This window comes from Nomascus leucogenys, chromosome 5 (assembly GCF_006542625.1).
Source record: "Nomascus leucogenys isolate Asia chromosome 5, Asia_NLE_v1, whole genome shotgun sequence".
Taxonomy (NCBI): domain Eukaryota; kingdom Metazoa; phylum Chordata; class Mammalia; order Primates; family Hylobatidae; genus Nomascus; species Nomascus leucogenys.
Window position 1 is genome coordinate 42,062,763 of NC_044385.1, and position 13,335 is coordinate 42,076,097.

Sequence of the window (13,335 nt, forward strand, 5' to 3'; positions counted from 1 at the left end):
ATGTCACATATATTAAATATATGTATGATCTATGTGAATCCTATGTAAATATTTTGTTCCAGAAAAGTACAAAATAATAAAGGTAAAAATAATCTATAATTTTCAGGACCACAGACTAAGCTGTCGAAATTAACGCTGATTTTTTTAGGGCCAGAATACCAAAATGGCTCCTCTCTTCCCCCAAAAGTGGACAATTTCAAATGCAAAATAATTCATTATTTAATATATGAGTTGCTTTCTCTATTCGGTTTCCTTAAAAAAAAAAAAAAACTCTCATACGACATGTTTCATTTTGTTCCTTTCAGAAGTAGTAAATTAGACTTTTTCCCCATATAAAGCTTTTTTCTACCAGAAAGATACTTCTGGTAGAAGAAGAGAAAGGAGCTCTTTTCTTTATGGTTCATACGACTGTCTCCTGTCCTCACTACTTCGCTTAAAGTGCTCAAATTCCATCACTAACTCACAGTTGTCTGATCTAAGCGAAGTCTAATCCCCTTTGATCTCTCAGACTACCTTCCCTTTCATCTCTCTACTACTTACTAATACGAATATCTTTTTTTCAAACTTGACCTTCATTTTGCTTTCACAATACTATACTCTCCATGGATTATGCCTTATATGAACCCATCTTTATAACCCTATTCCTTTCTCCTATTTAGTACTGTGGGCCAATGGACAACCTTCAATATGTTTTCTACACTGACCCTCAGACATTCTATCTGCTCTCATGGACTCCTTTATTTACCATGAATAAAGTTCCAAAATCTACATATTCATCCCAAGTCTCTTTCCAGTTCCCCTTCTTACATTGCCTATTTGCCATTTCTCCCTTCAATACCCTATACTTCACTCAAATTCAACATATCAAAAATAACAGGCCAGGCACAGTGGCTCACACCTGTAATCCCAGCACTTTGGGAGGCCGAGGCAGGTGGATCACCTGAGGTCAGGAGTTTGACCAGCCTGACCAATATGGTGAAACCCCATCTCTACTTAAAATACAAAAATTAGCCAGGCGTGGTGGCATGTGCCTATAGTCCCAGCTACTCAAGAGGCTGAGACAGGAGAATCGCTTGAACTCAGGAGGTGGAGGTTGCAGTGAGCTGAGGTCACACCACCGTACTCCATCCTGGGTGACAGAACGAGACTGACTAAAAAAAAAATAAATAACAAATTCCCCAGCCCCTTACTGCTACTGCTATCCCTTTCTACCCACCCTTCCCTCCTTTATACTCTCTCACACCATCTTCCTCACTTCTTTATATCCATTAATATGACCAGCATGTTCCCAGTCACAGAAGCCTGGAACCTAGAAGACATCTCTAGCTTTTCACTCAACTTTGTAAATTACCTCTTTTGCATCATAAGCCACAAAGTTCAATACAATCTTCTCTTGAAACGTCTCTTAATCTTATAAGCTTTCTTCCCCAAAGACTGTCTTTAACTTGAGTGCTAGATTATATAAGTAGTCTCCTCTTTCCTCCTAATTTTACATCCCTCTCCCTGTCGATGTTCCGAAAAGAAATTTGTAATGGCTGCATACTGCCTGGACCTGTGTCTTTCAAGCTCATCTACTGAAGAACTATAACAGCAGAGGATAATGAAAACAAATCCTTTTATTGTCTGGAGTTACAGGATAAAATAACTTATTATATGCACAAATTTCTTTCAGAATCTTATTGGGATCTTAGCTTAAATCTTAGAATTTTACTTTAAAATTGCATGTGAATTGTGTTTTATACTTTATAAATCTATCTTCATGCCTGCAGTGGCTCACACCTGTAATCCAACTACTTTGGGAGGCAGGGGCAGGAGCACTGCTTGAACCCAGGAGTCCAAGATCAGCCTGTGCAACATGGCAAAACTCCACCTCTACAAAAAATACAAAAATGAGCTGGGTGTGGTGGCAGGTGCCTGTAATCCCAACTACTTGGGAGGCTGAGGCAGGAGAATCGCTGGAGCCTGGGAAGTCAAGCCTGCAGTGAACCATGATCCTAACACTGCATTCTAGCCTGGGCAACAGAGTGAGACTCTGTCTCAAAAAAATCTTCATATAAAAATATTTATTTCCACCCAAGTATTTAAAAAGTGATGCTCCTAGAAGATGTGTCATGTCTATCCTGTGAACTTGCACGTCCCATATAGTTGTGCCCTCACAAGAATGTATACTCCAGTTAGAAGAGTATAGGCCTTCGGAACAGAATCCAAAATCCTTCCAGGTTTTCAAAAGTCTCTATCACCTGGCCCCAAATTACCTCTTTAGTCATTTTTTTCCACAACACAAACCTTCTGCTCTAATCAAAATGATCTACTTTTAAACATCTCCTCTATGCCTTCCTAATGTATTTCATTTGTCTAGAATGTCTCCCTACACATTTCTGATTGGCTAGATTGTGCCGTATTTTAAGGTGCAGATATCTCAGTTCTTCCACAAATATTCTAGTAAATGGCAGCTTGTTCCTCTGAAACCATACAGAATTACTGTCCATACACCTCAAATGGCACTTACTGAGAAAATACAGAGAAGAAAATATGGCAAATCATAATAAAAATTCTGAAAAATAGTACTAAAAGCTCCAAAAGCATCAAAGATAGTCAATTTACTTGACTTTAGTGAATTACTGAAAAATTTCTATATCAAGAGTTTATTTTGAACCAGTATGAATTTTACTGAAACCAAGTACACACGTCTCATTATGGGGTAACCTAGCGTAGTGTAATCTATTTACATACACTCTGTCATCTTGGAATCAGCATATTTTCATGCTTGTATCTTTACTTCCTAATAGCATAACTCATGTAAGTCAACTAACTCATTCATTAATTTTAGAAATGGTATTCATTAACCAATATTTATTGAGCATCTACTATTTGTCTCCTTTAAGAAACGTATTCCAAATTTGTACTCATATATACTCTACCTTCTGTTGTAGCATAATCAAATTTCCTTGTGATTTTTTTCCCATCACTAATAGCCATAAACACTGCACTTATGTATGTACTACTGAGTGATTATCAAACACAGCAGTTTTAAAAATGAAAAGAAAGTGACCAAACAATTGGCCCTTTTATCAAAGTCCAAAGTATTATCATGGCAAATCAACTAGGGTAAAATTACTTAACTGGTGCACAGTTCAAGGTTATGAAAGTAGCACTAACAATCCTCTATTGTAACCCTTAATAAAATGAGGTTTTAATGACATTTTAGGAAATATAAAATAAACTTAAGAATTCTATCTAAAATATAAAAGCTGTTTTTTCTAAATTCATGTTTAGTCCTAAGAACAGTCATACATCTAATAAAATGACTGAGTATATAATTTGAAAGAGCAATAAATTACAACCTTGAAGATGTAAGATTGTACCTATTTATCTTCAAATACGCGGTCAAACCTCAGTTTCCACACCCAATAGATGGGAATAATAATCCTGTCAAATCTATTAATACTTCATGGGGTTGTAATCATCAAGCCAGATACTGTATTTGAATACCTTTATGAACTATAAAGTTCCAAACAAATGTATATACTTTTTAAAAACCGGTTCTTCCGTGTCATTTTTCACATTCCTTTAAGTAAATAATCTCTACAAACGCTTCCTAACTGAACATACTATAATTCTCAGGACAGAAGAACAAAACTGCCCTTCTCAGAGTTTGCATCTGTTTCTGGAACTTTACTCCTTCCCTTCACAATCTAAGATAACACTCCATCACCTTCAGATGCAAGCCCCTAACTAAAAACTTCTGGGTGGCTATGTTAAAATGTTAGGAAATAGAGCTCTTGACTCAGAATTCTTTTTTTTTTCGAGATGGAGTCTCGCTCTGTCACCCAGGCTGGAGTGCAGTGGCATTGCACAGTGAGCTGAGTAATCTCAGCTCACTGCAACCTCCGCTTCCTGGGTTCAAGCAATTCTCCTGCCTCGGCCTCCTGAGTAGCTGGGATTACAGGTATGTGCCACCATGCACGGCTAATTTTTGTATTTTTAGTAGAGACTAAAAATAGGGGTTTTACCATGTTGGTCAGGCTGGTCTCGATCTCCTGACCTCGTGATCCACCTTCCTCGGCCTCCCAAAGTGCTGGGATTACAGGCGTGAGCCCCCGTGCCCAGCCGACTCAATTTTTATAGTTAAAATAAACTAGGGCCAATTCGATAGAATAAAACTCAGAGTGGTATAACAAGGACAAAACCAAAATAGCAGAGTATGTGGCAGCAGCTTGAGACATCTATTAACTCTAAAAATAAAAACAAAAACCAATACTTTCTGAAGCAGAGGACCATACACTTGAATAGAAAAAAAAAAATGCTCCTGAATTTTCAGTAACGTTCAGCTGAAATTTATACTTCCTTAAATTATGAATGTAGTAAACCAACCACAGCAGTATTAGCAGTATATAAGATTTTGTCATTAATAGAAACATACATTTACTATTACTATTATTATACTTTAAGTTCTGGGATACATGTGCAGAACATGCAGTTTTGTTACATAGGTATACACATGCTATGGTGGTTTGCTGCACCCATCAACCCGTCGTCTACATTAGGTATTTCTCCTAATGCTATCCCTCCCCAGCCCAACCCCGACAGGTCCCAGTGTGTGATGTTCCCCTCCCTGTGTCCATGTGTTCTCACTCTTTAGCTCCCACTTACGAGTGAGAACATGTGGTGTTTGGTTTTCTGTTCCTGTGTTAGTTTGCTGAGAATGATGGTTTCCAGCTTCATCCATGTCCCAGCAAAGGACATGAACTCATCCTTTTTTATGGCTGCATAGTATTCCATGGTGTATATATGCCACATTTTCTTTATCCCGTCTATCATTGATGGGCATTTGGGTTGGTTCCAAGTCTTTGCTATTGCAAATAGTGCTGCCATAAACATATGTGTGCAAGTGTCTTTATAGTAGAATGATTTATAATCCTTTGAATATATACCCAGTAATGGGATTACTGGGTCAAATGGTATTTCTAGTTCTAGTTCCTTGAGGAATTGCCACACTGTCTTCCACAATGGTTGAACTAATTTGAAACATACATATTTTTATATCACAACTATTATAGACATCTCAAATTATTGTTGATGCTTATTACTATTTAGAAAATACAATAGTTTTTTAACCTGAGGCCAGATCATGTTATTTAATTCATCAATAAACACATATATCACAACTTTAATATTTTGATAATTTTAATGCACTGTAACTGATTTCCTTTGTTATTCTATATATTTTATTTCATGCATTTAAAAACATTTAAACATTACAGATTCAGTATCCCTTATTCGAAATGCTTAAGACCAGAAGTCTTTCAAATTTCATATTTGTTTTGGATTTTGGAATATCTTTATACTCACGGTTGAGGCACCTCAAATCTGAAAATCCAAAATGCTTCAACGAGATCTTCTTTGAGTATCATATGGGTGCTTGAAATGTTTTGGATTTTGGAGCATTTAAGATTTTGGATTTTCAGATTTGGGATGCTCAATATATATTTCAAAAAAGGGTATCACAGGATTCACAAGACGACCACAAGGTACCATGGTATACACAAAAAAATTAGCAGCCCATGTTCAAAGGACCTACTGTCATGTAATAACCTAGTTTAAGAAACACGAATGACATGGCTCTCATGTCATAACATCAATAGTACACATATTCTGACTGGCCAAGCTCTTCCCTGAAACAATATTTTAGGAAAAAAAATTTAATCAGTATATTATAAGCTTATTCAACTACTCAAGAAAAAAAAAACTGATGATAGTAAAATTCTAAAGAGATCATAAAACATTTCATTTGTTATTGAGGTTAACTTTTAAAAGTCCTTATCTGGCCAGGCATGGTGGTTCATGCCTGTAATCCCAGCACTTTGGTAGGCTGAGGCAGGCGGATCACCTGAGGTCAGGAGTTCGAGACCAGCTTGGCCAACACAGTGAAATCCCATCTCTAGTAAAAATACAAAAAAAAAAACAAAATTAGCTGGGTGTGGTGGCTTGCACCTGTAGTCCCAGCTACTTGGGAGGCTGAGGCAGGAAAATCGCTTGAACCCGGGAGGCAGAGGTTGCAGTGAACCAAGATCACGCCACTTATTCCAGACAGCGCATCAGAGCAAGACTGTCACACACAAACACAAAAAAAGTCCTTATCTGTTAGAGATACATACTGAAGGATTTTCAAGTGAAATGATAGGATGTTTAGGCTTTGCTTCGAAAATATTACCAACAAAAGATAGGACAAGCAACAGATAAAACAAAAATGACAATGCAAGTTAATTAATCTGTTCTCTAACGAGAATATACGGACACTGCGAGGGAACAACACAGACTGGGGACAGTCAGGAGGTTGGATGCGAGGGGAGGGAGAGCATTACGACAAATAGCTAATACACGTGGGGCTTAAAACCTAGATAACGGATTGATAGGTACAGCAAACCACCATGGCACACATATACCTATGTAACAAACCTGCACATTCTGCACTTGTATCCCGGAGCTCAAAGTAAAATAAAATTAAAAAAAAAATTAATCTGTTCTCTTTACTTTTAGGTGTATTAATTTTAGATGTAGGTGTATTAATTTGTTCTCTTTATTTTGTAATTTTCCATAATAAAAGTTTAAAACTATATTCAGATTAGATCATAGAAAATAGATTTACTAAAATTTATTAAGAGATGTACGGGCATATTCCTAACAGACCAAAATCCTTCTGTTTCTCACCCTGATAGTTACCAGGTCTGAACCACTGTATTCATTCTTACATTCTTAGTAACACTATGTTTGCTAGTTATAGTCTTTCAAAAATGCTAAGTAGAAAAACAAAGATACAAACATTCAGCGGGTGATTACAACTAAGCCCATTATTGGAAATGCGGCTAACTCTAACAATCCTGCCAAGAATACCATGTGTTCTGTGGACATATCGCTTAAAAACTGGATGTCAGTAAAACACATAAGCATTTGCTCAATTAATGTACCTTGATCTATTACAACTCAAATACAACAGTGGTGATCAAGTAAAAATTTGGAACACAAGTAACATTGCATACAATCTATTACCTAACTTCCAGATGATTTCAAATATCCAATAAAAGATTTTTTTCACCATTGAGAAAGATATTTATTTGGTTTACTTAATGTTAACAATTACACTAGCACTTTTTCTAAAATACTGTGATAGGGTAAGTACTTCCTTGATAAAGCAAGAATTTGATGTAAACCCCACTTGTATGGTGCAGTAAGAAACATGTCATTCATTTTCTGATTGTTAGAAACTACCATATATTTGTGTATCTTCATCTACCCCTGTAGAGAATTTGAAAAGATCAGGCCCCTCTTCAGTTAACCCTATGCAAATAAATGTGACCAGCTGTGTGAGGGGGGTAGGGAGGCGCGGGGAACGACAGAGTTTGTTATTTAAAGGTGAAAATCTCCAGCTTCAGGTATAACTTAAATAACAGATTTAAGTCTTTAAGAAGACTCAATATCTTCCAAAGAATATTTTTTTAAAGTATACATAATAAAAGTAAAACTAATATAGACCTCTTTAGACAGCTTTCTCTGAATTATCTGATAATGAACATAAAAATGAGAAGTGAAAGGTGTATAGGAAATCTGTCACTTTCAGCATACAGTTCTCTTTGCTATGATTTCTCAACTCAGTCAAATGCTTTAATGATGTCCATTCATTCCCCCTGTATTCACACAGTTTTTAATTTTTTCCCTATGAGACCCTTTACAATCCTCTCAAGTTTCTCGCTAAAACTAAATACAATATTTAAAACACACATGAACAATGCTTAAATTCCTAGTTTTTTCAGATATAAATTTGAACCCTCTGGAACTTCAGCTTTGTCATCTATAAAATAGGGATGACCATATTGGTTCTGTGCAGGCTGCTATCAGAGTTAATAGATAATGGCCATATATAAACTAAAAGGAGCCCTAGTATCAACTTTATCTTCCTTTTTTTTTAACATTATTCACTGGGAAAATGTGTACATAAGTATTTGTATAGTGACCACTGGTATGTATTATCACAAATTATGTCTTATCCTAAAACATTCCTGAGAAGGCAAAAAGAACTCCAAATGAGCTAAAAGATTATCATTACCATGATCCAGCACAACCATTCAGTTAGCAAATATTTATGGAACTTTCTGTAAATTATTGATGATATTTATATATTAGCTGTCAGCTGCTGAGGTTGTTATACATCCCTTTTTGTCATTCCAAAATTATTTCTATCTATGCTAGGTTTCTAGATATGCTTAAGTTTGTTTTTTTTTTTTTTTAAATAAACTATCAGTTCCTAAACATATAAGCTGTCCAGGAGGCCAAGTTTTTCTAATAGCATCAAATAGAATAAACAACCTTTAATGATTTGGTTTTAAGGTCCCATGGGCATTGATGGTCTAATAATACAAAGCAGGCCAATACGGACTCTGATAATCTCCCTTTTAAAATAATTCTCTTATCCAATTATACCCCAAATGCCTGGTATCCTCATGCTTTTCAAACCAATCTCTCTCAGGTTGTATAGTGCATGAGTAAATGTAATCTAATAGAGCCAAAAACAATAACAACTTCTATTGAGCATTTAATATGTACTGCATTACTTTGTGATATGCACTTTACACGTATTTAATCCTCATAGATTTCTAAGTTATAGGTACTTTTATTATACCCATGTTAAAGGAAGGAAAAATCATTCCTCAATTTTAAATACAGTAAGTCCTCACCTAATGTCATAGATACTGTGACACTGGATAATGTTCTTGGAAACTGTGACTTTAAGAGAAGGACTTTAAGGACCATGTGCAGCAGGTTCTTGAATAATATCATTTTGTTTAGCATTGTTTTGTTATAACACTGACTAGAAAAAAAATGGTTTCATCACATGTCATTTAGCTTAAAATCCTAGTTTCCAAGAACCTATTAACAATTTTAAGTGAGAACTTACTGTAATTCCTAAAAATGAAACATGGTTACAAAATATTGGTTACAAAAGCCCATCTCCCAATTTTTCATAAGCTACACATATAGTCGTACCATTTCAAGTAACACAAAAATTACTATTTCTTTATGTAACTTGGAGATTGATTATTTTTAAAAGGGAATGGTCAACTTTATAATCATATTTTGTTAACTACTTGGCAAAAAAGTAACAACATGAAAAAAGTCAACCAAGTATAGTAATCACAATTCTACTTCTGAATTTTCATGTAGTATCTAATTTTCTCTACTTCACTGAGGACACTCTTATACTAGAAAATTATTAATCCCTTTCTTAAAATAATGCATCCTTTTTGCTCCAACAGCTCTCACTAGTACATGCTACTAACAGACCACTAGGATCATTTCTATAAACTAAGAAACTTAGTAGCCTTGACATTCTATATCACATTTAATCAATGTCTGTTAACAGGTTAAAGCATTTTATATAAGTTCCTTACAAACAGTATATAAGGAGGAATAAGGTTATGTAAAGCCCTAATCTGAAATCAATTCATTTTGATGAAAAACATTAAAGCCTAAATCAGTATTCATATTCAATAAAAGTTAAATAGGAGTAACTCTAATCTTTATGATGAGCTTAGCAAGTTCTATTATTCTCTGGAAATAAACTGCTCACTCATGAGAGAAAAATGGTTATTCTATAAACATTTAATGAATCCTTTTTCAAAAGCTTCTTGCCTACAATATTAGTTTTACTAATAATGTCTGGAATGAGTATTAACTCTGTAATTAATAGAATGTTTAGATACAGTCCAAACTAAAGGCACTGAGATATGTTAAATGATCTCTCAACATCATTCTCAAATTAATATGCTATAATTCATTCTTATACTTGAAAAATGTAACTCTCAGAATAGAAACTAAGTATAGTTTTTGGACTATCAATTAGCCTTACCAATACTAACCACTTCAAGTGATAAAGCATTCCACCCTAAAAACCAAAAGCAAACCCAAATAAACAAATGATCTTAAACAAGCACTAATACATGTTTACATAATTTCCATTAAACTCAAAAAGCAAAACCATACTAACTTATAATTTATAAAATCCCCTTAAATCATTTCATGTATGAACTTTTTATCTCCTCCAGAAGAGGATGTTACATTAAAACTGGATACATCCTTAAAAGAAAACAACGTGCTGCCTTATTTAGCACGGTATCTTCTCACTTGGTATGAGCACACTACTCAATTCCCATTCAAGTTCTGTAACATGTCTAGATTATCTATATTGGCCCTATTTTCCATTAATTCACAGATAAGATACCCTAGAATCCATTTATATCAAGTGTTTCACTTACATCAACTGTAAGACATTAAAAAAAATTAAACAAATATAAATAATGGTGTAGATTTTGAGGCTAATGTAAGATAAAGCTGTTCCGTTTTAATAAAAATATAGCAAGCGAGCTCTACCAATGAGAAATTTTATTTTTATTCAAATTATATATAATTATGAATGCTGGATGTCCTACCATTCCAAAAGATGAAGAACACAGACAATGAAGTAAGAAGGCTTGGGTTCAAGTCCAAACAAGTCTCCTAATTCAGGCTTCTATCAGTGGAGAAGTGGAGATAATAATACTGCCAGAATTATATAATGTATAAGATTTCTATGAGACTGAATAAACTAATTTAAATGAAATTATGTTCTACAAAGCACTAAATAAATGTTATCATATCAATATGTCAACACGAAATTTCAGAACACCAGTGATAAAATAATTCAAAAAGTCTTAGGGAAAAATAAGACGCAAAAGATTAGCAATCAGTATAATTCTGGACTACTCGAGGGCACTGCTTAAAGCCAGAAGACAGTAGTTATATTTTCAAAATTATGATAGAAAATGATAAAGAATTTAGAATTTTATACCTGGCAAAACTATTGAGAGTAAAGGTAAACATACTGTCAGACATAAAAGAAAATTTACCTCCCATACATCCTATTTAAGAAAGATACGAAAGGCTTTCAGTGAAATGAGTAAACTAAGGAAAATATATGAAAAATAAGGACTCTATTGCAAAAAAAAAAAAAATTGCAAAGAAAATTTCCAAGATAATGGTAAATAGGCTCTAAGATGACAATTGTACAGTAAGCCTAAAAAGCCTACAAAACTTCCTCTGCAAGGGAGGAAATTATTGATGTATTTCACTGTACTATAAGAGGTTTTACAGAGAGTTTTAGCGCTAACACATAGAAAAGGAGCCAAATCATGCAGTGTCTTATAGACTGTTAGAAAAAATTCATTCTTTTTCTGCTTGTAATAGAAGCACTGGAGAATTTCAGACACAGGAATGAATGATTTGATTTAGAATTTTCAAAGAATTATCTGGCTGCAATGTTGAGAAGTGACTGAGACAGGAGTAGAAATAAGATAGCCAAATTAGTAAGGATAGCAAAATTCGAGATCAGAGGCTGTCTAATATGGTAGCCTTTAGCCCCATGTGGTTATTAAGCACTTGAAATGTGGCTCATCTGAATTGAAATGTGCTTTAAGTATAAAATACACACTAAATTTTGAAGTTAGCAGAAGAGAAAAGAAGTAAAATATCTCAATAATTCTTAATATTTATTGCATGTTGAAATGATAATACTTTAGATACACTGGTTTCGATGACATATATGATTAAAATTAACTTTATCTGTTTTTTTAATGTAGCAATTATAAAATTTTAAATTGCAAATGTGGTTCCCATTATATTTCTGTTTCACAGTGCTGATCTAGATGGTGACAGACTAGAATTTTTAGAAGGTGGAAGTAGTAAGAAATACAGATCAGGATATATTTTGAAAGCAGAGCCTATGTAACTTGTTGGCTGAATAAATGTGAGGGGTAAGGAAAGGAAAGAAATCATAGTAATTCCAAAAATTTTGTCCTCAGGAACTTGGTAAATGGTGGTAAAAATATACTAGGATGGGGAAGTCTAGGATGAAATCCAAAATTCTGTTTTAGACTCTTACACCTGAGCTGCCCTGCTGAATATCCCAACAGACATGTCAAGTTCTGGTCTCAGCATTCACAAATAAAGGGTATATCATTCATAAGGAGTACATGCAAATGGCACCCCCAGAGTTATGTAATGTTCAGTCTGAAAAGTTGTATCTGACAACTTCATGTCAAGTATCCTCTAGATAGGATATACTCAACAAATATTGTTGATTTATTAGAACATAATGCAGGGCACATAAATTTGATTCTTGTGTAATGCTAGATTCTGCTACTAAAAACATTTGAGAAAACATAGTAATTAGGAGTTCAAATGTTTTAACCTAAGAGCCCAGGAATCAAATCTCATCACCATCACACTAAGGCGCGATGCTCAGCAAAATGTTTAACCTCTCTGACCCTCGGTTTACTCACCTCTAAAATAAAGGTAAAATCTACCTCAAATAATGAGGATTAAATAAGACTAAAAAAGATAAAGCATGTAAGGTAATTAACATTATACCTGACACACAGAAAGCCTTAATACGTGAAAACTATTAATAAAATTGTGCGGCAAGAGATAAAGTAACAAAACTACTTAAGATTTTTGGAGAGTTTTATTCTAGTTATACTTTAATATTTTAGAATATACAGTTTCTTCTATCAGAATTCTCCAAATTAAAATCTCTTACCTGTAAGTAGTGTTTGGAACATAAACATCCCTTGCGGGAAACTCTAAGATTTCTCTGGTAGGTCTAACTCTACTGTCAGGGTAAAGCTTCACTTGAAGCAGCTCCGGAGTTAGGCAATAATGGGGATTTTCAGGTGCGGGAGAAATGTCTATCTTGAGCTGAGCTGCAAATTATATATTAAAAAACAATGTAAAGATAATAAAAAACTCCATGTTAAACATGTTTTTTAAAGGACTTGGATCCTATTTTTGTAAGAAGTCTGGGAAGAATATTACAGAAACCAAATTTGTATTATTATCATCTCACGCCTCTAAATCATTTCATTTTGCAAAGTCTCAAACTTAAAAATTACTGATGCAGACATAAATGCATGTAAAATAATAAATGCTTATTAAATAAATGAATGGGAATGAAGGAAGGAAGAGCAAAAACAGAAAAAAAAAGAGGGATCTGGCATAGGAACAAACTAAGTCATTTCAAAGGTTAAATGACTTAGTTTTGACTTAACAAACTTAAAAGACATTTTTACTCTGGAATGGTTTGCTCCAACCATAATATGAATCTATTTTTTAATATTTACCATTCTAGAAAATAATTTTAAACCATGATATTATTCATCACACTCACTTCAGTACAGTAATTCCCCCCCATCCCCGACTGGAGATAAATTTTAAGACCCAATCCCTAGTGGATGCCTGAAACTGCAG

At 34.3% G+C, this 13,335-nt stretch overlaps 1 protein-coding gene across 9 annotated transcripts in view; it reads right to left on the reverse strand.

Annotated features, from left to right (window-relative positions):
* The window catches only part of DOCK7 (dedicator of cytokinesis 7), a 234,757-nt gene that overhangs the window by 154,059 nt on the left and 67,363 nt on the right, over positions 1–13,335 (reverse strand). For all 9 annotated transcript variants that reach the window (XM_030812931.1, XM_030812929.1, XM_030812928.1 and 6 more), the window contains exon 14: positions 12,629–12,791. In XM_030812931.1, the coding sequence (XP_030668791.1) occupies positions 12,629–12,791 (163 nt within the window). The remainder of the gene's footprint in view (positions 1–12,628; positions 12,792–13,335) is intronic.